The following is a 25,706-nucleotide window of genomic DNA, read 5'->3' as shown; positions in this document are numbered from 1 at the left end:
CACTGCTGCTGCTGCCGGGGCACTGCTGCGACTGCCGGGGCACTGCCACCACTGCCGGGGCACTGCCGCTGCTGCCGGGGCACTGCCGCTGCTGCCAGGGCACTGCTGCTGCTGCCGGGGCACGGCTGCCGCTGCCAGGGCACTGCTGCCGCTGCCAGGGCACTGCTGCGACTGCCGGGGCACTGCCACCACTGCCAGGGCACTGCTGCTGCTGCCAGGGCACTGCTGCGACTGCCGGGGCATTGCCGCCGCTGCCAGGGCACTGCTGCTGCCAGGGCATTGCCACGACTGCCAGGGCACTGCTGCTGCTGCCAGGGCATTGCCACGACTGCCAGGGCACTGCTGCTGCTGCCAGGGAATTGCCACCACTGCCAGGGCACTGCTGCTGCTGCCAGGGCATTGCCGCACCCGGTAAAAATGCTCCAGCGCTCGGTGCCAGCCGGAGAGATGGAAAGACAGGCAGGAATTGTATCTGCGTATCAGAGCAGCCAGGCTTCCAGGTAATTCCTTCAGAAATTCTGACATTCAGCAATTACCATCACCTCTCCTTCGTGTTCACCTCCCAGAAATATTTGGGATGCAAAATACTTTTGTTTCAAAACCTGGGGAGCCATTTTGCGCCGTACTGCATCTCGGGGGTTTTGGGAATATTGGTGGCCACGCCAGATTCCCCCACCAAATCCAGCAGGACGGGCCGTGCTCTGCTGGGCCGCACCTAGGACAGACCCTTCCCTTCGGCATGCCAGGAGCGAGCTGGCAGCGCTTTGGCTTTGTGATGGAGCACTGCTTCCGTGGCATTAGCAGCTCTTAAAGGCTGTGCCGTGCCTGGAGAGGGAGCTGGGCAGCAGGCACAGCACTCAGGGACCCCGCTCCACAGACAGATTAAATCTCATCTGAAACCTGCTGGGAATTAAGCTGATTTCTTCCTGTCCTTCCTGCGTTTCTAGAGCTCCTCTCTCATTATGCCCTCCCTTGAGTTGTGCTTTCTCTCAACAAATCCAACTGCTTCAACCTTTTCCCACAGATCACCTTTTCCCAGCTCTTCATTATTTCTGGTTTCTGGAAATCTTGATTTCTACTCAACCCTTCGTGTTCTTGAGATTACCATGAATTTTTAATGCATGTTAGTGATGCATTTGTGACTTCTAGTTTGCTGCTCTTTAAAAAAAAATTATTATATCTGCTGAAGTCCTTTTTCTAAATCATTTGGGATGATGTGGAATTAGCAAAGCTGGAAGCAGATCACTGTACAATACCACATAGGCTGATCTATGAGCAAAAAAAAGAGTATTCATCGACTTTTACACTCATTTGTTTGCCCTGACTAACTGATTTTCTGTATCATCATACACGATGGTGTCAATGACCTTGCACCAAACTGTACCCACTGGTAATTTTTCCACATTAAGCCAGCTATTCTCATAAAGGGATTTTTTTTTAATTTATTGTTATCTGAGTCATAGTTAAGAAATTTCCTCCAGCCTCTCTCCAGGATGGGATTTAAGCTGGTTAGAGCTGACTGAGCTCATGGCTCTCTGCCCTCCTTTTTTTCTGGCTGTTCCCCTGTTGATGCAAAACGCCCACTCTGTTCTTTCCCCGTGCCACCTTCAAAGACAATTCAAAGGTCAAGCATTCTACCATCAACAAAACTGAATTTGGATTAGTTCTGGACAGAATGTCCCGAGCCTAAAACACCTGTAGTCCCGACTAGATTTGGGTTTTTTTCCTATTCTGACCCACATTTATGCTAAAAGGCAGTCTCATTTTAAGCAAACAATCAAGAGGAGCGTTTTCTCAGGCAAGAATTCTCATCACTGATTATCTAAACTCTCTGCATTATCTGTTATTTCCCATTTTGAGCTTTTAGAGAATAGAAGATATTTAGATAATATCTTATAATTTAGATAATAGAGATTATCTAAACTCTCTGCATTATCTGTTATTTCCCATTTTTAGCTTCTAGAGACTAGAAGAGCAATGAGAGGAACTGAGTTTTTCATCACTTACACTTTCCAGCCTGTGAAGAAACTCACAGCAAGCTCAGAAATGCAAAGGCTCAGTGTCAAGATCCCCTTGACTCCAAGAGGGTCGGAACTTCATCGAAAATGCTCCCAGATTTAAAAAAAAAAAAATCCATTTATATTCTGTTACTGATCTGTCATCTTAGACGTTCTTGTTAATTTATAGGCTGGAGCTTAAACAAGGAGGGGAGAAGCTTAAAAGAAAACGTAGTTACCAGCTGAGCTTTGCTGATCAGATTGAGCAGCTTTAAAGCCAATTAATTTTCTGTCCAAACCTCCCGCAGTAAACCTGGAAAGCAGGCAGGGATGGGATGGGTTTAGGAGGAGCTCACTCCTCAGGGAGAGCAGGAAGGAGCCCTTAGTGTCAGATCAGAAGAGAAAAGTTCTTTTGTTTCTCCCAATAAGCACTGACATCCGTAAGGGGGGCAGTCAGCAGGGTGATGAGTTCTAGTCAAACGGGAAAGTGACAAATGTTTATTTTTTAATGGTTTAGAAGGAAAATAGTGTGTAATGAGTGTGTTCATCTATTAATATAGAGGAACACTAAAGAGCAGCAGGCAGAAAAGTGCTCTGTATTTCTGACCAGAACAATAAATCTATGATTGATTTCCATTTTCATTTTCAATTACAATTTCCAGTGCAGGAAGTATTTCCATTACTAAAATATTATTTAACTTCACAAGAGGAGAGGCTGACTTGTTTTCAATGGATGTTTTAAACTTTCTGAACCCACCATTTCAAACCTAAACTCTATAAAATAGATATTTATTCATTTTACTTACTCTCTCTCTCTCTCTATCTATATATCTATATCTATATCTATATCTATATCTATATCTATATCTATATCTATATATCCTCACCTATATCCACACAGCAAAACCAGAAGCTTCATTGCTCTCAGTAATTTTAAAAAATTAATAATTATAAATTTTAAAAAAGAATAATTATAACACTGTTCATAAGCTCACCTGGGTTACTGTGGCCATACTCACTGACTTTACTCCTCAAATTCTAAATTCCTCTCATTATCCCAGACATTCCACTCGATTAAAGGTTATTAATTGGAATGCCAACCAACTCTGTAAGAAATCACTGTAAAAAACCAAATATATCTGGGATTGAACTGCACCAAACAGTCCTTCACTGTTTTAAAAGTGGAGTTTTACTCATTTTTGTTGGGTTTGATGAAGTTTTTAAGTAGAGCAAACTGCTGCAACAGGAGCAGTTGATTCCCCATGGGAAAAACCTTATCACATTATTGCATCCCAAAATCTAAGTTCTGACACTTAATAATAGTTGGATGTGTTGGCCACATAAATAAATGGCGATAATCCAAGCCCAGATGCTCTGAAGAGGCTGCACGGTTTCCCCGAGCACAAAGAGATGCAGTAACAGGCAGGTGCTCCTCAGGAATTGATTTGTGCAACTTTGCTTTGTTATTCACTAATAACCGTGGGTAAATGTCTGAGCTCGGGCCTTGGCAGACATCATTGTGAAACTCCGGGTTGTGTCATCACCACAGATGAGCCAGGATTTTAGAAACAGCCGGCAGAAGATTTTAGAAAATGGCACTTCCTCAATCTCCTCTTTTTCCCACATTTCTCTGTATAAACAGAGAGCAGCAGGGGAAAAACCAGGAGACTGCTAAATGTGATGGCAGAGCAGTGGTGAGACTCTGGAAAGCCTTTCGATGCTAAAGATGCAGATAGGCACCTTATGGGATTTTCCAAAATTCCTAAGCGGGTAAGGCGCTTACACCACGCTTAGGCACTTTGAAAATCCTGCTAAGGACATATCTGCATCTTCAGGGATCTAAATCTCACCCTACATGTCCAGTTCCTCTCGTTCTTCGCTTTAGATCGTGTCGCCGTGACACGTAGCACATTGGGCTTTGAGCTCAGGGAAGGGGGAAAGGAGGGTGGATTAGGTCTGAGAGGATTTCAAGAGGAAATCACTGCACACTACGGGGCTAGAGGTGGAAATATATCTTGTTCCAGCACTTCTCTTTATTACATAAGCCCCACGCTTTGTACAAGTGATCCTTTGTGCATTCCACGTTTCATCTTTTTTTTTTCTTTTTTTTTTTTTTTTAAACAGAGTAAAATGACAAGAAAGAAAAAGGGCTGAGTGTTCTCAGAAAAAAATGAATAACAACAAACAACACTCATGGAGCCAAACAAAATAACACTGTCATTCCAGATCATGTTAACATTATTTATTTACTTACTGACACCAACAGCAAAGCTTTGGTTATGTTTTATATCAACGTGGCCTTGAAATGTAACACATATTGCCAGTATTACAATGCATTTCAAATCAAGACTTCTTACTTTCTCAAAGTTCTTTATAGAATCTCTTATTTCTAAGCTGATCTTTTCAGCCTCTTGACATTCTGAGGCCAAATGGAAATAACATTGCAAGTACATTCTACTAAGATTTTAGCAAAAAAAGGAAAAAAATTAAAGTAGAAAGGAAAAAAACAAACCAACTCATAGCCAGAAAGTGGTTAACATGAAGTAATCTGAGGTAATTTCCCACTTACATCACAAATTTCTATATTTCATAGAAATAGTTTTTTGCGATGTTTAACAGGTTAACATGGCTTAATGTCTTAATCCCTTGAGTCACAGGATTTAAAACAGATATTCAGAATTGTTGTTATTAACTACCACTTCACTACCTATGTAAACACTAAGTAGCCGCTTAACTTGTTGGAAATTTCCTGAACTGACAGAAATATTTATACAAGAAACAGCCATCACAACACTCACCACGGTTTGTTTTCCTACACAAACACAACTTTGGCTCTGCATTTCCAGAACAAACTCCATTCAGCTTTGCAGACTATTGGCAATGACAGCGAAGCTCTCTTTCAGCTTCTCCCTTTTCTGCTTTAGGTGCTTCTCTATGGCCCTGGCTTCTTTTAGGATCTCATCAAGTTCCTGGACATAAGAAGAATCCAAAGCTATTCTTGCACTAAAGTGAAGAAATCTGTGGTTAAAATCAATGCTAATGCCATTAACTTTCTCACTACTTTTATGTTTTTCTTAAAGATGGGCTGTCTATCAATACCCAGTTTCTGACCAAATTAATCCTCTGTTGTAATAAAAACCACCAATTTTCTTTCAAGATCTGTTTGACAGTTTTCAGTGTTAATTTTCCTTAATTCCAGCCACCCATCCATCTTATCTAGAGAATTCAAAAGTTGCTGTGCAAATAGCTCAAAGTTAACTTGCCTTATAGTGTCAGCATATTTTGATAACAAGTTATTAATTTCTTTGCTGATCTCTGTTAAGAGAGGAAAAAGATAATTTTGTTTAAACATTTGGATGACTCTCAAGAGGAAATTAGGTCACTCCATACTTACTTCCAGTATATTTACTACATCACCATTTAAAACCTTTTCCAGTGGTTCAGTCTTGAAAAGGGACTGCGAGTCCTCAGAAGGAGCCGAATCTGTTTTCTCAGACAACGGAGGATTTTCTGAAGCTTCATTCTAACAACAAGAGCGCATTAGGAAAAAGACAGTTCTGGGATTTAAAACAAGCTTTGCTCGGAGTTTAGCTGAGAGAAAGAAGAGGTTTAAAAAGACGCTGAGGGTGTTTTTGGAGAAAATGCAAGCGGGTTCACAGTATCAGGAGCATCTTGGGGAGTGGGTGGAAGTACCAGATTGAGATCTCTGTATATATACACATTTCTTTATATATACCCATGTATTTATATCTATATGTAGTATATATATATCTCAGTAAAAGCTGGTGCACTTCAGAAGCTCACTCTCAAGAAGTTCTACATAAATATATCCCAGTGCTTACCCAGTTTTGTTGGGCTTCAAGCCCTCAGAGAAACTGCAGTTTCCCCACACAAAAAAAAGTAATTTTTGTTCCCCTAAACCTCCCTAAAGTGCCGTGGATCTCTGTTCCTTCAGTCCAGAGGAGGTCATGGGATGGGGGGGGGGGTCCTCCCTCAGCACCGCTCACCTCCATATTTTTGCTTTTATTTCTGTTCTTATCTGCTTTTTGCGAGCTGCTGGCCATGGCTGCCTCACGAAAAGCACGAGGTGTTTGCCGAGCGACGCTGGGGAGAATGTTTAAATAAAAAACCGGTAAAACCCGCAGCTGGTTCCTCTGCAAGGGCGCTCCCCTCACGGGGGAGGCAGCGCCTCAGAGGGCTGGAGACGGCCGGGGAATGGCGGGGAGTCCCGGGCAGGCCTAAATTCGATATCCGAGGGGATTTAATTCGATATCCCAGGGGATTTAATTCGATATCCGAAGGGATTTAATACGATATCCGAGGGAATTTAAACTTTTATGACTGCCCCAGAGCCTGAGGGCTCCGAGGCGCCCCGGCCCCGCCGCTTCCCCTTCAGGCGGGCGGGCAATGGCCGTGAGGGGCCGCGACCGTGGGGACAAGGGAAAGGGGACAAGGGAGGAGAAACGGGGGACACCGTGGGGACACAAGGGACAGGAAACAAGGGACGAGACACAAGGGACACCCGCTGCCCTCGGGGCTGGCAGCACCCCCGGTGCCACCCTCGGTGTCCCCTGAGGGCCCAGGGAGCGGCTCCGGCCCGGGCCGCTCGATCAATTAAAACTTTCAACAATTCCTCAAATTTCCCCTCAAATTTCGCCTTCTCAACAAAATCCTTCGAATGAGTCTCGCGCACGATGGATCTGCCTCAAAAAACCAGCCAGAAATGAGGGCAATCCGAGCGAGCAGGCACTAGAATGAGTAAAAACGCTAAAATGAGTAAAAACGCTAAAATGAGTAACGGCACTAAAATGAGTAAAAACTAAAAATGCATAAAAATACTAAAATGAGTAACACAAACTGAGTAACACCACCACAACACAGGACTGCCAAAGACCATCCTTTCCCTCTCTCGCTAATGAGAGGAGAATAAAATTGTATATTTCCCGAGGCTGTGTTTCACTGCTGTAGGTGAATCACTTCTGTTCATCACAGTGAAATAAATCATTGCAGGATGGGAATTTATGATGATGTTATGCTGTATTATGTGATTTACGTTATGAAATATTATTTAAGTTACAGTATGTAATGTTATGTAAAGTTTGCCTCTGACTTGGGGGTTTTTTTCCCTGTTTTTTTTCTTTTCTTCCTTTTTCTATTTTCTGTTTTGAAGAGAAGAAAGGACCTGAATCTCACATACATCATCCACAGAGGAAATTAAAATATCAGCATGAGAAATTAAACTCCTGAAGAAACAAGAACTAAATACTTCCTCAAAGTAGAAACAACTTTTAATAAGCTGCCATGGCCCACTTCATTTAATTATCAGATATCTCATAGATACTTGTGTTATTAGCATTACTATCAAAACATTATAAACAGATATGACGGAACATGTTAGGAAAATATTCTTTAGATATTTACTTAATTGTGTCATGGTAATAGCTTTTATTAGCAGACCACCTAGAGTAAAACAAATTAAACATCTGAATTTTCATTTCCATCTTCTTATGTATATGATAGCCTATAAATAAAACTCAGACTAAAAGTAACACTAAAACATTGAAAAGAAAATTATCTATGGGAGAAAGTTCACTCTTACTGGAGTTCCAGTTCCTTTAAAACTGGAGCAAAATGATCGAAGCCATTACCGTAAAAGTAGTTGCAGTTCCTCTAAGACTGGAGATATTAAATGCCAGGAGAAATGAAAAGTCGAAACTGTACCACAAAAGCCATTGTATGAGTTGGATCTGGTCCTGAAAAATGCAAATATGCGCACAAAGGATAAGGAAATGCCTTTTATTCAATGTTCTCAGTGAACTAATTGAATTTTAAGGCTCTCAAAGGCTGACATGAAAGACCAAGACCTTCTTCCTGATGGCTTTGTATGGAATATCAATTGGCCAAAAATATTAGTGCCAACATCTAATACAAAATAAATCATGATCTGAATGCGTATTGAAACTTAAGTGATAAATGATTAGCACAGCATTAATTTTTGAAAAATGTTTTTTGCTAAACCTGCCAAAATCCACTGTTGTTAGTAAAAGAGGAAGGTTTTTGGGTTTTTTTTATCTTTACCATTTCAAATAAAGTTGAAAGCTGTGCTTTTAACCTCAAAACCACCTCCTCATGTTCATCATACAGCTATTTAAGCATCCCTATGACCTTTGGGTTTTTTTTTTTACCTCCAGGAGCAATAAAAGTCATGTGAACAGCTGAGATAATGTCTTGGGGACTTGATTTGGGTTTGATGTGGGGATTTTGTGGGGGTGTTTTTATCATCCTCACAACCTGGGGCTCTTCAGTTTACCCCCCAAGCTGCAGGGCTGAGTGCCCTAATTTCTGAGCAGCGACAGAAACAGCAAACCCAGGCATGGAGATGCAGCAAACTGGGGTGACTTTATCATGCTCACATCCTCATTTCTCTGTTTAGCCCAGAAATAGGTGTTGCGCCTTTAAGGCTGGTTCTGAGAGCAAAGAGGGGAGAGAAAAAGCACAGAGTTTGTTTTCAGAAACTGCACTCACCCCTCCACATTCCTGCTCCTGGACTGTGCTGTCTGCAGCATGGACAGACAGCAGGACAGAGCTCTCCTTTCTTTTAGTTAGTTTATAGCTCGCTGTGTCTGCAGCACGGACAGACAGCAGGACAGAGCTCTCCTTTATTTTAGTTTATAGCTCGCTGTGTCTGCAGCACGGACAGACAGCAGGACAGAGCTCTCCTTTATTTTAGTTTATAGCTCACTGTGTCTGCAGCACGGACAGACAGCAGGACAGAGCTCTCCTTTATTTTAGTTTATAGCTCGCTGAGGCACAGAAGTTCCCTGGACTGTGGATTTTCTTTTTCTTTAGGTCTGTTGAAAGCTGCTCTGGACTGAACACCCAGAAGAGCAGTGGCAGCTCTCACCTATAGCCCACCGGGCCGGGCCGGGCTGTGGCATTTCCAGCACCGGGGGGCTGATAAGAGACTGATAAGAGACTGATAAGAGACTGATAGGAGACTGAGTGAGCTGAGCTACAGCCCACGGAAGGGACTTCTATGAGTTTGTCATCTCTCCTGGAGTGGCAAAAGGTTTTATTGTTTAATAGTGTTCGTTTTATGTGCTAGCGAATGCTTTGCCTATTAAATAAACATTTTTTTTTCTGCTTTTCTCCAAAGAAATCTTTCCAAACCAAAAAGATGAAAGGCCAACTAAATTTGCTTTCTAGAGAAAACCCCTTTGGAGTTTTTCTCCCAAATTTGCCGCAAACCAAGACATTGGGAAATAATTCGTTCCCGGGCTGGCTGCTCTGGTTTTTAGGGCCTGTCCCATCGCGGCGGCTCCAGCAGGGATGCGGGGACGGGCCGTTCTCCGCCAGCTCCTCCCATGCAGCCGCTCCCGCACTCCGGGCTGCCCCGGGAGCTTTCTCCGCCCACGCCAGCATTCCTGGGCACTGCTGCCACCAGCAGCGGGGGACAAACCTCGCCCCGATTCCATCCCAAAGCGGCTGTTCCGACGGGGAGCCGGCAAGGCAAGCCGGGCAGCACCTGCCCCAGAATGCTGGAGCTGCGGGACGAGCCCGCTGACAGCGTGACACCGAGCCAGCGGCACAAAGCCACCCTCGGAAGCCCAGATTTGCATAAGGCGCTGGCTCCTGCAGCGAGGAGGGGAAATGTCGTGCGAGAAATGCGGACGTAGGCACAGACCTTGGGAAAACGTCGCGATTTCGGCCGCCCCGGCCGCTATAAAACCCCTCCCGGCAGCGGTACGGCAGCGCTGGCTTCCCTCCGCCTGGGGCATCCCCGGCGGCGGCGGGACACCGAGCCGGGGTGGCCTTGGCACGGCTCCCACCCTGAGCCCGCAGCTCCGCAGCTGCGCTTCTCCCGGCTCCCATCGCCCGGCTGCAGCTCCCCGGGAGCCAGGAAGGACCACCGAGGAGACTGAAAGGACCACCGCGAGCCAGAAAGGATCTCGAGGAGCCAGAAAGGACCACCGAGGAGACTGAAAGGACCACCGAGAGCCAGAAAGGATCTCGAAGAGCCAGAAAGGACCACCGAGGAGACTGAAAGGACCACCGAGAGCCAGAAAGGATCCCCGAAGAGCCAGAAAGGACCACCGTGAGTCAGAAAGGACCACCGAGAGCCAGAAAGGACTCTCGAAGGGATAGAAAGGACCACCGAGGAGCCAGAAAGGAGCACCGAGAGCCACCTCTGTTCCCACCTGCACCCTGCGCTTCTCCCGGCTCTCATCGCTCTGCTGCATTTCCCGAGGAGCCAGAAAGGAGCACCGAGAGTCAGAAAGGAGCACCGAGAGTCAGAAAAGAGCACCGAGAGCCAGAAAGGACCCCCGAAGAGCCAGAAAGGAGCACCGAGAGCCAGAAAGGAGCACCGAGAGTCAGGAAAGAGCACCGAGAGCCAGAAAGGACCCCCGAAGAGCCAGAAAGGAGCACCGAGAGCCAGAAAGGAGCACCGAGAGCCGCCCCCGCTCCCGCCCCGCATCCCTGCGGCTTCTCGCGGTGAGTCATTCCACCACCGAGCCGGGAACTCCTTCGAGCTCCTGCCCTTCCTTTCAAAGGGTAAAAGGTCTAAAAACGGTCCTCGGTAAAAGGTCTAAATAACCACCTTTTACTACTCAAGGCTGGGCTTGGTGATCCTGGAGGTCTTTTCCAACCTGCTTGATTCTGTGATCAAGGGAAGAAGCACAGTCGTTTTGTTTTACCCATTAAACCAAGGGCCACTTTTTCCTTTAGTCCTCTGCCTCTGCTTGCCCCTGGGTTTTAGAATAACAGAGGTTTTGAGGTTAATGTGCTAAGAATGAGACAGGCACGGTCGGGTGTTGTGGTATCTCGTTTCCAAGGTGTGAATGTGCATGTTTGCAAACAAAGATGCTGCTGGGACCCTGCTGTCCCTTCTGCACAGCTACAACTACATAAAAAACATATGAAATACAAAGAGAAAAAAAACCACTCCCAAATACATTCCTTAAAGTGCTTTGCTACAGGGACAAAGAAAATCACGGTCATTCCCACCCTAATCCCTCTGGGTGTGCGTGTTTACTTACGTTTATATTGCTCACTTTTTGTATAAAAGGTCATTTGCAACCGGTGAAAAAGCTTTGGAGCGAGCTGGGTGTTTTGATTGCACAATCAAATCCCCATTTTTCACCTGGTTTTAAGACATTTGTTATCTTTAGTGCAAGGGATGCCCTTTCTCGGGGCAGTCAGAATGGGTTCTAACTGTTGGGTGTTTTGGAAGTTCATGCTTTTCCAGGGGGAGCCTGGTAGGATCAGCGTGTGCAGGCTTAGCTTTTACCCCTTCATGGAGTAAGGAACATCAAGCTTAACTCTGATTCCTCTCCCTGTGCTGCGGGCAGGGTGAAGATGAGCGCTGACGAGATTCTGGTGCGTGCAGTAGAACTTGGACAGAATTTCTGCCTCTATTTTGACGGTAATTGGAGCATTTAAAAACCTTTTCTGTTCGAATACTGACTGAGCACAATTCCTTTGCCAGTCTGATTTCACATAACTTCCCCCATAAGCTTCAGTTTGAAGTGCTGCTGGCCAAGTAGCTGAGGCAGGGGGACACTTGTTGTTCATACAAAAAATTCTGGGAAAGGACCCCCAGAAGCGTTGGAATACTGGGGATGGACTTGGAGTGAGTAATTTCTGACCTTGTGGGAAAAAGTCAGTTAGAAAAGTTTCTTCTTTAAAAGCAATTCGTAGTGAGTTCTCCTTGTCCTTTTGCTCACTTGAAGGCACTGATAAAACCAAACATTTGCATGCCATTATTTCTCAATTTTAGGCTTAGAGTGACCTCCTCACCCTTAAATAACCCCACAAAAGCATTTTGCATACCTCTGGTTTGGTGGTGACTCAGTCCTCAAGTGACTGGGTTTTCATTTGTTTTGCTGACAGATGAGCCCTGTCTGCAGTGACAGCAGCTCAGCCTTGGTGGCCCTGGGCTGGGGGAACATGTAGGTGGCTGCCTGGGCACGAAGTGACTTCTTTTGTGGGGGCAGACCTTAATGTTGTTTTTCTTTCTTTTTTTTTTTTCACCGCTCACTTGGAACCAAGACGACGATGGTAAGCTGAGAGCTCATCTTTTATGATTCTGTTACTCATTTCATACCTACTAATCCAGAGAGGGCAAATTTCACACTGAGAGTGGCTGCAAAAAAAAACCAGAGCTGCAGCTACTGCTACTGGTGATGCTGATGTTGCTTTAACTCCTCTTAGGACACAGGGTAGTGGCTTCATGACAGCACCTCCCAACTTTAATTGCTGGGCAAAAGAGAACTGATGCTTCTGAATTCCCAAACACAGCAGCTTCTCTTGCTTTATATTTTATTTCTATAAACGTTTGCTTGATATTTTTATTTACATGAATAAATTTCTGTTATGAATAAATTTCTGCTCGTACAACTCAATTTCAGATTCTGGGAAATCTGCTTCAAGCAGAGGTGTAAAAGTTGATGTGTTTGATGTCATTCTAAGAGCTCCTTTCACGTGACATCCGCAATGCCAGGATTCAAGGAGGAGACAACAGGTAAAATATGAAGAATTTTGCTTGATTACTCCTGCAGAGCTGGAGTGTGACGCCCTGTGCAAGGAGAAGACTCTGCACCGAGTGCTGAGGAACGTGAACAGCCAGCTGCTGGTGGTGCGCCCCGACCTGAACCTGGCAGCCTTTGAGGATGTGACAGACCTGGAGATGCAGTCTGGTAATTCCCAAACAAACAGAACCATCACCACTGCTCTGCTGCTCCACCCTGGAGCTGGCTTTGCTCTTTGCCATCGTCCACTCAATGACGGGGCTGAGAACAGCGACTTGAAATTTCATGTGCAAGAAGAAAACTAAGCTGAGAGGGAAATTTTGTGTCTTGGCCATTGGTGATGGATGAGATTTCTGGGTTAGACCAAAGCCTGCAGGATGTCACATGCAGAAAAAGGGCTGTTAAGATTTTTGCTTGGCTCTGATCACAAAATTCTTAATTCTGCCCTTTTTTATGCTGGATTACAAAAAAATCACTTTAAAATCCAACCAATGTATTGGCACTAAAAGGTCTTACTTTCTTCTAATAATATTAGCTATAAACTTACAGGTTTGGCTTTGACTTTGGGGGTGCTTCAGCAATTTATTTACAACTCTATTTACTGCCCATATTTATCTCTGGATCACCCGTGTCCAGCCACGCTCTGATTCACAGCCAGCCACTTGCACGTGCCAGTCTCAGCTCCTGCACGCTCACAAAAGGGCCTGTCCCCCTCCCCACGCTGCCTGCTGACCTTGGTGCACCCTGGCCCCTGCCCGATTGCATAAAGCACAACCTGAAGCCATAAAAATTCAAGTCCTGGCTCTTCTGTCGGGAAAAATACCCTGGTGAGACAGCCAGAGCTGCCAGGGGATGGTAAAACATCGCTGAGTGCAGTTGTTGCAGCTCCCTTGGAGCAGCTTATCAATGTTAATGATAATATCAATATTAATATCATTAATAACCCCTTTCTTTCCAGGCAAAGGGATGCATTTCAGCATCCACTGCTACAAAACCACCACATCCTTCGCTGGGATGCCCGTGGCCTTCAGCGTCCAAGTGGAAGACAAGAGTTATTACATGTGTTGTGAGAGGGAAGGTGGAGAAATGATCATTAGGTTCAAGGTAAGGATCTTCCCTCTCCTCATCTCCAAATCCCCCAGGCAGAATGAACCACTCAGAGCTGGAATAAAACTGGTCAGGGCTCGTGCTGGGATTAACCTGCTCCCTTTTTGCTTCCTCAGGAAGGAGAAGTTCCCAAAGAAATTCCTGATAAAAGCAATATCATCTTTTTCAAAAAGACATTTACATCTTGCTGCTCCAAAGCTTTTAAGTTTGAATACTCAATGGAACAAGGAATGTTCCTGGCCTTTGAGGAAAAGGGCTGCTTGAGAAAATTAATCCTAAAGAAACTGTCTAAAGATGAAGTGGATGAAACCATGAAGATAAGTTTATTTTAAGTTCAGTCAGAATGAAAATCACAACCTATGATGGAACACTTCAACACTTTTAAAACACACTTTGGTTTTTTTATAGAAAATTTAGTTTTTCTTTATCCTGAACAAGTCAGTTTTATGTTTTAACTACTGTCAGTACTCATTAAAAAAAATAAATGCAAGTTTTTGGCAAAAGACCAAGCATGTTTTCCAGTCAGACAGAAGAGAACTCCACAATGAAGAAACAAGAATGTGCATGTCATGTAGAATTTCATCCCTAAAATCTTTCATGCCTGTGAACCCGACAGCTTTTGAATTAGGTTTGGACTTCTGCATTGCCAAACCTCTCAGATAATAAACTTCTCACCCGAGCAGCTTAAACACCACATCCAGCTGCATCCTGTGTGAGGAAACCTCAGACACTTTCCATGAGAGACCCTCAGCCTGCCCGAGGGACTTACCCGTGACTCACCATCCCCGTGCTCCTCCTGCGGGACAGAACTGACACGTGCTGGCATCTAAACCAGACCACGCCTCCCTTCTGGCCAGCAAAAAACTGGCCAGCTACCTGCTTTTGCTAAGAAATAAAATTTCCAATCCACATTAAAAAGAAAAAAAAATATCAGAAAGTCTCGTGGAATCCCAGCAGTGACCTGGTTGTTCTGTTCACTGCAGAGTCACTGATGGTGACACAAATTCCCTTCCTCTCACTATTAACAGTGCCACAGAAGCACCACGGGAGCGTGGGAAGAGTTTTCCACTCCTTGGCAATGTGAAAGTCACAGGATGAAGCAGAAAGTTAAAAACCACAATCTCAGTTTCCCCCTGAAAAATCCCTACAAGAACAGAACATTCCCTCAGCCTCCTCTTCGTTGTCTTTTTTGCACACAGGACAACACAGACCAGAGTATTTAGAAAATAAACCTCAAAAAAGTGTTGCAGATGAACATAAAACCCTTGAAAGTCGAATGTTCCTAAAGCCAATCTGCAAAAGTATTTGATTCTGTGCCAATCCTTGTTGTGCTTTCTAAGGGACATTAATTATCCTTGTGGTAAGTCAAGTCTAAGTCACCTCTAAGTTAATTAATTCACCCAAATATTCTTCATTTTATGAAGTAAGGCAGAGCAGACCTAGCTACGGAGAAAACATTTCAGGCAACCCAAAAGCAGGAAAAACGGTTCAGAAGCACACACGAAATTTCTGTAAATTCTTTATTGCATGGATTAAGAAAAAAAAAAGTATTCCCTTTTCTACATCAGCTCCCAGGGTCCAAAGGGGCCTGCCTTACACACCGATGTCAGGAGAAGCAGTTCAGTTTTCCACAAGCCAAGCTTGTTTTACAGAACAGGAAACCAACCAACAGTTAGAAAAACTCTCATTAAAGCTGGCATGACAAGGAGAGCTCCCTTTAGCCGTGCGAGTCTGCCACTGATGTAACTCCCTCACCCCAATTTACAGTGCAGCTTGAATCCACTCACCCTCGCTGCACATCTTCCACTTAAACCTGTATTTAAACCTTTTTTTTTCTCTATATATTCTAAGCTAGCTCTGAGCCCTCTGCAGGCTCACTGGGGACCCTTGGCCGTTCCTTTGTGGTGCAGGATGTCGCTCACAAGCTGATGAAGCAGAGGCAGCAGAGGACAATCGTGTGAGCCGGGGCTGGGGCTCCTCAGAGGCTCCAGAGCATGGCCACGGCCTTGCAGATGCCCACGTCATGGTAGTTGAAGTGGCAGAGGCCAGCGAAGGTCAGGGCAGACAGGACGTACAGCCCCGTGTTGGCCACTTTAATGGGGACATCTCCGTGCACATAATCAGTGATTACCTGGCCCAGACCCCTAAACAAGAGAGAAAAGCTCAAATCAGCAAAGTTCACTCACTGAAATCCACCCCCTTCGTGTCCCCGTTCTGCCAGCTCGATTTTTTCCCCCCTGCTGCCACCAGCCTTCCCTGAAGAACACTCAGCTCCCACACGGAAAGAGGAAGAATCTATTCCAAAAACCAACAAGACATTCCAGATTCTGTTGACAACACACAGACTGGCTCAGAGTTTTCTTGGGGAAAACAAGTGCCGAGCACAGCTCTCCAAACAGAATCCTTGGAATCTGCCTTCTTATCTGACCTCCAAGGACTGGAAAAGAGGGAAAGCAAGGAAATATCTGGGACCAGCCCCTGTCACAAAGACACAGAAGACTCCTGGGTACTCATTTAGATTAGAAGAGTGGCAACCAAAGAAATTAGCACATTTTCAGTTTTTTCTCCATCTGGAAGTGAAGCCCTGTCCAGATTTGAACTATCCAGCAACACGAGACACAGGACGCTCGTTTTGGGAAAAAGCTCCCAGGCAGAGCAAGGGAAGTGCAAGAATTCCTGGCACAAATTCCCCAGGGCAAAACTGAGGTTTAAGAAAACCTGGCAGCCCCAAAGTACCACGAGAATGTGCTTTATCCTGGTGGCAGGGAACTCCCAAAGCAGGATCACCTCAGGAAGGTGGATGCTGCCAGCCTGGCCAGCCAATGCAGCAGGATCCTCTCCTAATTACCCTGTCCCTGCTCTCATTAAGGATCACAGAGAACTACACCGAGCAAACATCCACCCAGGAATAAGGGAAATCATCATCCAGGTCTCCTTAGTGGAGTATTTGCTGTGAGCTCTTTATTCTGCAGAACCAGAGACGGATGAGATGAGCATCTCATCACCACTGAGGTGTACACAGCCAGAGCACGGAGCTTGAGAGGCAGAATATTTTTATATTGTTTTTATACAGATCTGTCCTCTTCCTGTTCCCTCTGTTCACACAACACCAGCTCTTCCACAGGCTAAAACCATCCAGGATTCTACACCTCCAGGGCCAAGGAAGTGCTCTGAAGGTTAAGATACTACAGAGCTTTTACGGATTCTTTTTCTGACTGAGAGAACAGTGAGAGAAAGGAAGGCCAAAGTACAACCACTCCTGCCAAAGATCACTCCTGCCCTGAATGTGGCAACCAAGGACTGTCACCCTGATTTTTTAAGATTTTTCTAAGCCTTCTGATGTTTACATTCTTGTAATGAACTTCCTCACACACACTTATTGTTTGTCATTCTTTTATGGAGGAGGAGAAATTTGATGGAGTGTTGGTTTGTCCAGTGTCACTGGAGAGGTGGCACTGTCACCACTATCACTTTTGGAAAACTATAAATGTTGGGAGTCAGAAAATAAACTTCCCTTTTTTCTTCACCTTGGGAACAGCAGCGAGCGTGTCATTTCGTGTCCTACAGCGCCACAAGGACATTTTCCAGCTGCTTTACACTAGCCCAGGACGAGGTCTGGAGGCACCACGCCTCCTGTGCCGTGAGCCCAGCCCTGCTGTGCTTACCAGTGGCCGTGCAGGGTGAGGGCAGCGGCCAGGGAATAGTCCACGGCGGGTCCGGGGCACAGGTAGGCGGCGGGGAGCAGCCCCAGCAGCAGCACACTGACCGCTCGCTCCCCGGTCCAGTGCAGAGACGCAGCCTTGGAACCGCCTGCAAGGAGAGACATCCTCAGGGACAGGCCCCTCTGCCACGGGCTGGGGCGTGGCTCTTGTCACCCTGACCTTTTAACATTTTGCTAAGCCTTTTGATGTTTGGTAACAAACTTCCTCACACACGATTCTGTGAATAATTTATTGTTTTTCTTTCTTTCATGGAGGAGGAGGAGATTTGATGGACTCTTGGTCTGTCCAGTGTCACTGCAGAGGTGGCACTGTCACCTCCAATCCACTGTCGCTTTTGGAAAACTATAAATGATGGAGTCAGAAAACAAACTTCCCTCTTTTTGTTCACCTCGAGAGCAGCAGTGAGTGTGTCGTCATTTCGTGTCCTACAGTGACAGGCTCTGAAATCTGGAGAGCTTGCAAACCAAAACCCTGCGTGAGCAATGCTTGGGAACACAACGGGAGCATCGGCCAGGCTGAGAGCGCCGAGAGCTGACTCTGAAATCATCAACGAACGCGCCCAAAGTGCTCAACTAACACAGATACCCATCCACACAAACCAAAATGCAAATTCCTTCCTTTTCACTTCCTGATCAAACTAAGGATAACTGAGTAATCAAACTAAGGATAGCTAAGTTATCAAACTAAGGATAGCTAAGTTATCAAACTAAGGATAACTAAGTTATCAAGCTAAGGATAACTAAGTTATCAAGCTAAGGATAACTAAGTTATCAAGCTAAGGATAACTAAGTTATCAAGCTAAGGATAACTAAGTTATCAAACTAAGGATAGCTAAGTTATCAAACCACGGCACTTTGGCACGGAGAAAAGAAATTCAGGAAGTGACAAGATAAGGAAAGCAAAGGATGTGAAGTTTGGACTTGGGCAAAGGGCAAACTGAAGCGCTGTTAACAGGCAGCAGCGCTGCTGAAGCTGAGGGTACGCACACTCCTCACAGCCTGAGGCACCACAAGAGCACAGTTATTTATCACAAATAACATCTCTGCACAGCTACTGCCCTCTCCAACAACGCTCAGCATTCCACAGCTTTTCCCTTAAATCAACAGGCATTTGGGATTATTTTTTCCTTTGCTGGTAACACCCATAATGGTACCTCACCCAACAAGACACCAAGAAAACCCCTGTACCACGTGTAAATCTCTTCTGTTCCTGGTTACAGCTGCCACTTAAACTCTCAAAAAAATTATAGACTCAGCCTGGTTTGGGATGGGAAGGATCTTAAAGCTCATCTTGTTTTAATGTCCCTGTATGGCCATCATGTACCACCTCCAACACCTCTGTCCTTTATCCCTGCACCGCTGTTGGTGCCTTGAAGGACCCGAGCCAAGATCTGGTCCTTTAGAGCCCATTCGTGACAGAATCACAGAGCATTCAGAAGCTGGAATAGACCTGAAGGATCACCTAACCCCAACGCCTGCCACGGGCAGGAGCCTAGTGCCAGACCCGGGCACTCGGCTTCAGCAGTTCCAGGGATGGGAAAAAGGGTCCTGATCCCGGGCAAACGAGACCCCGCACACAAACACGGACACACAGACAGACAGACAGACAGACACAGACGGGCCGTACCGTGTCCCTGGCGGGGCGGGCCGTGGCTGTCGCGGGCCGGAGCGCAGCGGGCGGCGGCGGCACCGAGCGCGGCGGGGCGGCGGAGCAGGGCCGAGCCGAGCAGGGCTGCGGGGACAACGGCGTGAGAACCCCGCACCCTCCGGGGTCCCGCACCCTCCGGGATCCCGCATCCTCCGGAACCCTGCACCATCAGAGGGTCCCGCACCCTCCGGGGTCCCGCACCTTCCGGAACCCCGCACCCTCCGGAACCCCGCACCCTCGGGGGTCCCGGAGACTCCAGAATCCCGCACCCTCCGGGGTCCCGCACCCTCCGGAACCCAGCATCCTCCAGGATCCCGCACCCTCCGGGGTCCCGCATCCTCCGGGATCCCGGAGCCGCCAGGATCCCGCATCCTCCGGAACCCTGCACCATCAGAGGGTCCCGCACCCTCCGGGGTCCCGCACCCTCCGGGGTCCCGCAGCATCCGAGGGTCCCGCACCCTCCGGGGTCCCGCACCCTCCGGGGTCCCGCACCCTCCCGGGTCCCGCACCCTCCGGGCTCCCGCTCCCCGCGCCCCGGCCTCACGCACCCAGGCTGGCCCCGCGGGGCCGCAGCAGCGCCAGCGCCATGTCCGCTCCAAGGGCACCGCGCCCGGACACGGAAACGCGCCCGAGCTTCCGCCGCCGCTTCCGCCTCCGGGACGCCGGCCGGGGCTCCGCGGGCAGGGCGAGCGGCCGGAGGCGGCGGGGGGTGGGATTTTGGGCAGGAATCCTGCCTTAGAGGGAGGGCAGCCCTGGCACAGCTGCCCAGAGGAGCTGTGGCTGCCGCATCCCTGGAAGCGCCCAAGGACAGGCTGGAGCATCCTGGTGGAGGGTGTGGTGCTCATGGCACTGGAATGTCTCTGAATTCCCCTCCAGCCCGAACCGTTCTGAGATTCTGTAATTCTGTCTTAAGCCCCGCAACACCCGCAGCAGAGCCACGTGCTCCTCACCTGTGTGTTCACTACTGAAACACCTTGGTATATATAAATACCTCCATGAATATCCCGTTTTTCTTTCCACTTGAAGGGAAAAAAGGAAGAGCAATCAGGGCTTGGAGTGAGGATTGAGGGCCGCCGGCACTGTTTTGTGCTTGTCCAGGACACAACAATCACCCCACACATTCCCCAGTGCCCCGATTTCATCTCCTGCAAGTGTGGTCAAGCAGAAACAAACAGCACAGGGAGAGCACAGGCACCACCCAGACTCCCGGGCCTGGGCTCTGTCCCCGGGCTTTGCTCCAGAACAATGACACAAGCATCAAACGCATCTGGGTTTATTTGTTTTATTAAAAGGCTTGGCTGTTCGCTGCAGGGAGAACGGCCTGGTACCAGTTTCTCCAGTAACACTGGGCAGAGCAGAGACAGGACACACCACCCACCAAGGCCTCTCTGGCAGCACAAATGCTTCCAGCGTCCCCAGAGAGAAGGAAGGCAGGCAGACACGGTGGCCGGCCCGCAGCAGGCTCTGGACAGGAGTCTAAACCAAGCAAACTGGTGGCATTTTTCACCATTAGAGAAGTCACTGATGGGAACACTCCCTCAGCTGCCCTCCGTGTGCAGCTGACCCTGTGCATGCCCCCACAGCTCTGCTTTTGGGGGAGCTTGGGAAGACAAAACTACCCTGGGGGTTGCGGTGGCATTTCCTGTCAGCAGCCTGATTTATCAGCCTGTCCTCTCTCCTACTGGCCATTGTTTCGGTGAGCCAAAGAGCAATCTGTTCAAACATAATTTAGGAAAAAAACCGACCTGATCACAGCCAAGCTGGCAGGACGAGCCCACCCGTGGGCCCGGTGGGTGCTGTGCTGCAGTGCTGCCTGGCGAGCCCGAGGCTCGCTGCTCCGTGCGGGCTGGCAGCGTGCGTGTAAACCAGAATAGGAGCAGTGCTGAGTGACAAAGACCTGCCTCTGTCCTCCCCTCCTGCTCTGAGCTGCAGCCAGACCCCTCAGTCCTCATCAGAGCTGTCCTCAGATTTCTCATCCCCCGCCACCTTCCAGTTCTTCCTCTTGCTCCTCTTCTCTGGCACCTCGCTCGGCCTCTCGGGCACGGAGCCGTGCCGCTTCTTTCTCTTCCTCGGGGGCCGCTTCTCCTTTTTCCCCTCGGATTCAGTGTCCTCAGAGCTGCTGGTGCTGGAGCTGCTTGCATGGCAAAAGTCACTCTCCTGCCCAGAAGAAGAGGTAGGTTCCTTGGCAGGCACTTTCCTGGGCTTTTTCTTGCGCTTGTGTTTTCCTTTCCGGGTGCTCGGGGCCTCCTCTCCTGAGCCCTCGCTCTCCTCCCGGGAGGAATCTGTGGAACTTCTCTCCTGTTCCTTTTTCTTTTTCTTCCTCTTTTTGTGTGAGCGCTTTTTTTGCTTCTTCTTGTGGGATTTCTTGGTTTTTTTCCTTTTGTGGGACTCACGGGCTGTTTGCTTCCCCAGGTGGGATCTCTTCTTCCCATTGACAGCATTTTGCTCATCTCCTTCCTGCTGATCACTGGAAAAAGAACAGGAGGAGGTGAACTGAAAGCCACTGAGTGATGAAACTCATTTATATCCAACCTGTAAGCCTGAAAAATATTGATGATTCTGGTGGGTGTAGGTTAAAAATAATTAATTCTGTCTTAAAATTTTGGTTTTCCCCTCATCAGGATACTGCAAGAATTTATTTACCTCCCAGGCTCACAGATTTTGGTAACTCCAGCTACACCTGGATATCTTAATTTCTACAAAAGATTCTCCTAAGACTCACACCATGTTAATGGATGGGAGCTTTTTAACAGTAAGGCTTTGCATCCAGAACGGATCTCTGTAGGAATGTGCCCACTATGGACAGAGTGACAGAACCTTCCTCTGTCCCCCAAAAAGGAAAGAGCCCAGAACTTTCTCCCGGTGATCAGGCAGGAAAATCACTAATAGGATCTTGGGGGCTTCACCTCAAGTTTGGGGACAGCTAACTGGCCATGAGCCAAAAGGTAGAAAAATCACTGAGAGGACCTGGGGACTTCACCTCAAGTTTGGGGACAGCTAAGTGGCCATGAGCCAAAAGGTAGAAAAATCACTGATAGGACCTTGGGGGCTTCACCTCAAGTTTGGGGACAGCTAAGTGGCCATGAGCCAAAAGGTCCCACCTGGGCCATTGAGTAGAAAAGGACAGAACAAAGAAACCAAATCGCTTTTGTGAGGTGTCTTTACCAGGAGCACAAGCCTGTGGCACCTGGATCAGTTTGAGTTTGTTATTTTGCCTTTATTAAACCTTTTCTGTTCCTGATGTTGTCACATCAGCCTCCTGCTCCTTTTCTGCCTCCCAAGGAATGCTGAGCTGTTCTGGGGTTTGGGTGTTGAGAGCTCATCAGATCAGCTCGAAACCCCAGGGCAAAACGTTATAGATCTCTATTCAGAATTCAGAACACAGTTTGTAACATTCCCTGCAGAACTTGCCAGAAGGCAGACTCTGGGTCTGTCAGCAAGGGTGTCTGCCTTACCTGTCAGTGTCAAACTCTTCAGGGTACAACTCTTTGTATCCGCTGTGCCCCCACCTGGACGAAGGCAGAACCGTGCATTAAAACCAGACAGCGTGTTTGGGGACAAGAATGCAATTCTGGAGAGGCAGAGCCACACAGTGAATCTGAGTTCAGACACAGAGGAGGAAACAGGACTGATTTGGTTGGTGCTGTTTAAAGGCACCTTATGTTCTCAAACCACAACTCTGATTTCCTTAAATCCAACCTTGTGTTTCTTGAGATTTTTTAAGCTTATTGGGCAGAGTGATAAATATTAAGTTTAGGGCTGGGCTTTTGCTGCTTAGCGTGTCTCAGAAACCCCACAGATGAGCTCAAATTGGTTATTCTGTGACAAGGCAGAAGTTTGTACATGGTATTCATTCTCAAAATGAGCTGAAGCTCTCTCATCACAGCACACACCAAACAGAAACGTGTCATTTTTTGGTACAGGGCTCCAAAAAGATGTTTTAATGACAACCACAGAACACGGGATTCCCCCACAGACCTGTCTGGCATGTTGGCTTCACATTCGTACAGCTTTTTATTCCAGGATCTGGCCCTGAGGAGATCATCTTCCACCAGGTCGAGGAGCTGAGGGTTCCTGGATTTCCAGTCTGCCCTGTGCCCCTCGTCGTCGAAGCCATCGCTGCGCATGCGGCTGCTGCGGAGAGGGAAGGGCTCCTTCAGGTGGGCAACACCTCCCAGAGCCCCCTCACTCACCCGGGACCTCCAGTGTCGGGTCTCACCCCGGACTGGGGGGACCCCCAAAGATGGAAAAGTCCCTCTTCCAATCCGTGCCTTCGAAGAAAGACTCAGCAGTCCTCTGTTGTCCGGTCTCAAGGTTGTTTATTGTTGGTTATCTAAAAGATTCTTCTCCTGAGCTGCTGTGGCCCGTTCAGCAGCTCAGACAGAGGCACGCTGCCCTCCCAGGGGCTGGTGCCATCTTTTATATCATATATTACGTGTTACATGTTTATATTTTCCCCAATGCCCATCATCTATATTGAATGGTGACTTTCTACTCTAAACCAATCTGTGAGTGCCAACAGCACCAAAGACATGGAGGTTAGGGAGGAGAAAGAAAGAGGACAGGGCACACCCAGATCCCTCCATCTTAGAACCCCTGACCCCCATGGACAAAACTTGGACCCCTTGGCTTAAAACCCCCCTGTACAGCACTCAAAAACCCTTCCTTTCACTTCGTGACTACTTCTACTGCAACACCTAAACTTGTGTGGCTTGTAATTCTCCATACAGAGCTGGTGATTTGCCCCACGGGCTCAGATCCAAACCCCACGTGTGTCTTTGGCTGCTGCCAGGGTCTCAGAGCCCCCTGCCAGCGGCTCGGGCCATGCAGGGCACCCAGAGGGATGTGCTGGGTTCCCACACTCCAGACATCACACCTCAATGGACACACTGAGATCAGGCTCAAGCAGAGGCTTGAGCTCCTTCCAGGGAGTCATCAAGGAGAAAATAAATAATTCAGTGGTGTAGCTCACCTGGAGGTGTCTGACAGCATTCTGCTCTGCCTTTTCCAGTAAGTCTCTTCTGTCTGCTTCTCCCACTCCCTGATTTTCCACATTTCTGTCTCTTCCTGAAGCTGAAAGTGACAGAAAGGGAAACGAGTTGAACAGCAGGGGAAATTCACGGTCGTGCAGCACCCCACCTCAGCACTCCTGGTAAGAAAACTCACAGCCACCTTTGCTCCCATGCCCAAACAAAGGATTATTTACACATATCTGTATCCCAAAGAGAACTTCCTGCTGGTGGTTAGACCTGCCGAATTATGACTCATCAAACAGTTCGCTAAACTTAATGGAGTTGCTTCATCTTGCACTAAAATCCTGCCCGTGCACACAAAGTTCAAATTGTTTCACGCAATTAAAAGCACGTACACAGCGCAACAAACAAAACCCAGCAAAACCTATTCGAGATTTGCTACTTTTTAAGTGAATACAAACATATCCCCTCAGCGGGGTGACAAACGGGGGGGAAACCGGCACGGCGCTTAACCGAGAGTGCCCCTGGGGACGGGGCCGATTCACCGAACTCCTTTTATTGCTGCCCCACGCTCCCGCATGTCCCCGCATCACCGGCTGGCACCGCCGGCATGTCCCCGCAGCCCGGGGTGTCCCCGCAGCCCGGCATGTCCCCCCATCACTGTGTGGCACCACCGGGATGTCCCGTACGCAGTGATGTCCCCTCACACCGGGATGTCCCTCACGGTGTCCCCGCAGCCCGGGGCTGTCCCCTCACACCGGGATGTCCCTCACGGTGTCCCCGCAGCCCGGGGCTGTCCCCTCACACCGGGATGTCCCTCACGGTGTCCCCGCAGCCCGGGCCGCCCCGCTCGGCCCCGCAGGCCCCGCTCGGCGCGGGCGGCCCGGGCCTCACCTTGTTGTGCGCTCCGGTGTGGCGGATGACGTTGCGCAGCAGCACCTTCCCCACGGGCACGCGGGACATGCTGCGGGCGCTGCCGGGGCCGGCCCCGGGCCGGTGCCGGTGCCGGTGCTGTGTGTGGCGGCGGGGCCGGGCCGGGCCGGGCCGGGCGGGGGACGCGGAAACGCGCGGGGCCGCTTCCGGCGCCGTCTCCGCGGCAACGGCGCCGCCATGGCCGTGAGGGCTCCGGGCGGCCTGAGCGGAGCCGAACCGCCCCGAACGGAGCCGAACCGTCCCAAACGGACCCGAACCACCCCAAATGGACCCAAACTGAGCCGAAGCGCCCCGAACGGAGCTGAACCGCCTCAAACGGAGCCGAATCGCCCCGGTACCGCCTCAAACGGAGCCGAACCGCCTCAAACGGACACAAACGGACACAAACGGAACCGAAGCGCCCTGAACGGACCCAAACGGAGCCGAACCGCCCCGAACGGAGCCGAATCGCCTCAAACGGAGGCAAACGGAGCCGAACCGCCTCAAACGGAGGCAAACGGAGCCGAACCGCTCCGGTACCGCCCCAAACGGAGCCGAACCGCTCCGGTACCGCCCCAAACGGAGCCGAACCGCTCCGGTACCGCTCCAAACGGAGCCGAACCGCTCCGGTACCGCCCCAAACGGAGCCGAACCGCTCCGGTACCGCTCCAAACGGAGCCGAACCGCTCCGAACGGACCCAAAGGGAGCCGAAGCGCTCCGGTACCGCCCCAAACGGAGCCGAAGCGCTCCGGTACCGCCCCGGTACCAGCCGGCCCGGCCCCGCGTCCATCCCCCCGCTGCCCCCCTGGCTCGCAGCG

The 25,706-nt window shown here is 48.6% G+C and overlaps 4 protein-coding genes across 6 annotated transcripts; 1 reads left to right on the top strand and 3 right to left on the bottom strand.

Annotated features, from left to right (window-relative positions):
* Positions 1-2,889: 2,889 nt before the first annotated feature.
* Positions 2,890-10,237, bottom strand: TEX12 (testis expressed 12). The gene is made up of 7 exons (XM_038161234.1): positions 10,092-10,237; positions 9,827-9,976; positions 9,457-9,629; positions 6,005-6,186; positions 5,415-5,520; positions 5,261-5,312; positions 2,890-5,000 (listed from the first exon to the last, which is right to left on the bottom strand). Exons 1-7 carry the CDS (start codon positions 10,235-10,237, stop codon positions 4,856-4,858), a joined length of 954 nt encoding a protein of 317 aa, XP_038017162.1. The 3' UTR covers positions 2,890-4,855.
* IL18 (interleukin 18) lies at positions 10,101-14,114 on the top strand. Of its 3 annotated transcripts, none has more exons than XM_038161566.1 (7): positions 10,101-10,337; positions 10,398-10,490; positions 11,348-11,421; positions 12,048-12,056; positions 12,557-12,694; positions 13,485-13,630; positions 13,750-14,114. In XM_038161566.1, the coding sequence occupies exons 3-7, from the start codon at positions 11,355-11,357 to the stop codon at positions 13,963-13,965; spliced, it is 576 nt and encodes a 191-aa protein (XP_038017494.1). In that variant the 5' UTR covers positions 10,101-10,337; positions 10,398-10,490; positions 11,348-11,354; the 3' UTR covers positions 13,966-14,114. The 3 variants fall into 3 exon arrangements, with proteins under 3 accessions (XP_038017494.1, XP_038017495.1, XP_038017493.1); XM_038161567.1 differs by having other exon boundaries at positions 10,145-10,359; positions 10,421-10,490; XM_038161565.1 differs by lacking the exon at positions 10,101-10,337 and having other exon boundaries at positions 10,389-10,490.
* Positions 14,115-15,139: 1,025 nt separating this feature from the next.
* Positions 15,140-19,623, bottom strand: SDHD (succinate dehydrogenase complex subunit D). The gene is made up of 4 exons (XM_038161568.1): positions 19,551-19,623; positions 18,982-19,086; positions 17,299-17,443; positions 15,140-15,777 (listed from the first exon to the last, which is right to left on the bottom strand). Exons 1-4 carry the CDS (start codon positions 19,588-19,590, stop codon positions 15,612-15,614), a joined length of 456 nt encoding a protein of 151 aa, XP_038017496.1. The 5' UTR covers positions 19,591-19,623; the 3' UTR covers positions 15,140-15,611.
* Positions 19,624-20,823: 1,200 nt separating this feature from the next.
* On the bottom strand, positions 20,824-25,046 carry NKAPD1 (NKAP domain containing 1). The gene is made up of 5 exons (XM_038161564.1): positions 24,870-25,046; positions 23,975-24,075; positions 22,981-23,136; positions 22,458-22,511; positions 20,824-21,469 (listed from the first exon to the last, which is right to left on the bottom strand). Exons 1-5 carry the CDS (start codon positions 24,936-24,938, stop codon positions 20,944-20,946), a joined length of 906 nt encoding a protein of 301 aa, XP_038017492.1. The 5' UTR covers positions 24,939-25,046; the 3' UTR covers positions 20,824-20,943.
* Between the last annotated feature and the right edge of the window lie 660 nt (positions 25,047-25,706).

The sequence above is a fragment of the Motacilla alba genome, chromosome 24 (genome assembly GCF_015832195.1).
Source record: "Motacilla alba alba isolate MOTALB_02 chromosome 24, Motacilla_alba_V1.0_pri, whole genome shotgun sequence".
Lineage (NCBI taxonomy): Eukaryota > Metazoa > Chordata > Aves > Passeriformes > Motacillidae > Motacilla > Motacilla alba.
The sequence above is the reverse complement of the archived record's forward strand: the minus strand, read 5'-3'. Positions and strand labels throughout refer to the sequence as shown.

Bases quoted from the DNA above. Each gene is read 5' to 3' on its own strand.
- SDHD (XM_038161568.1), bottom strand. From the start codon at position 19,590: ATGGCGCTGGCGCTGCTGCGGCCCCGCGGGGCCAGCCTGG. The intron at 19,087-19,550 runs GTGCGTGAGGCC...TTGTCCCCGCAG, and splicing joins GCCCCGCGGGGCCAGCCTGG to CCCTGCTCGGCTCGGCCCTG. The intron at 15,778-17,298 runs GTAAGCACAGCA...TCTCTTGTTTAG, and splicing joins CTCACCCTGCACGGCCACTG to GGGTCTGGGCCAGGTAATCA.
- IL18 (XM_038161566.1), top strand. From the start codon at position 11,355: ATGAGCGCTGACGAGATTCTGGTGCGTGCAGTAGAACTTGGACAGAAT. The intron at 12,695-13,484 runs GTAATTCCCAAA...CTTTCTTTCCAG, and splicing joins AGACCTGGAGATGCAGTCTG to GCAAAGGGATGCATTTCAGC. The intron at 13,631-13,749 runs GTAAGGATCTTC...TTGCTTCCTCAG, and splicing joins AAATGATCATTAGGTTCAAG to GAAGGAGAAGTTCCCAAAGA.
- TEX12 (XM_038161234.1), bottom strand. From the start codon at position 10,237: ATGCAGCAGAGCGATGAGAGCCGGGAGAAGCGCAGGGTGCAGGTGGGA. The intron at 6,187-9,456 runs GTTTGTCCCCCG...CAGCCCTCTGAG, and splicing joins TGGGATGGAATCGGGGCGAG to GCGCTGCCTCCCCCGTGAGG. The intron at 5,001-5,260 runs GCAAGTTAACTT...TCTTCACTTTAG, and splicing joins AAATATGCTGACACTATAAG to TGCAAGAATAGCTTTGGATT.
- NKAPD1 (XM_038161564.1), bottom strand. From the start codon at position 24,938: ATGTCCCGCGTGCCCGTGGGGAAGGTGCTGCTGCGCAACGTCATCCGC. The intron at 23,137-23,974 runs GTGAGCTACACC...CCCTCTCCGCAG, and splicing joins ATGCTGTCAGACACCTCCAG to CAGCCGCATGCGCAGCGATG. The intron at 22,512-22,980 runs GTCTGTGGGGGA...GCCTTCGTCCAG, and splicing joins GAAGCCAACATGCCAGACAG to GTGGGGGCACAGCGGATACA.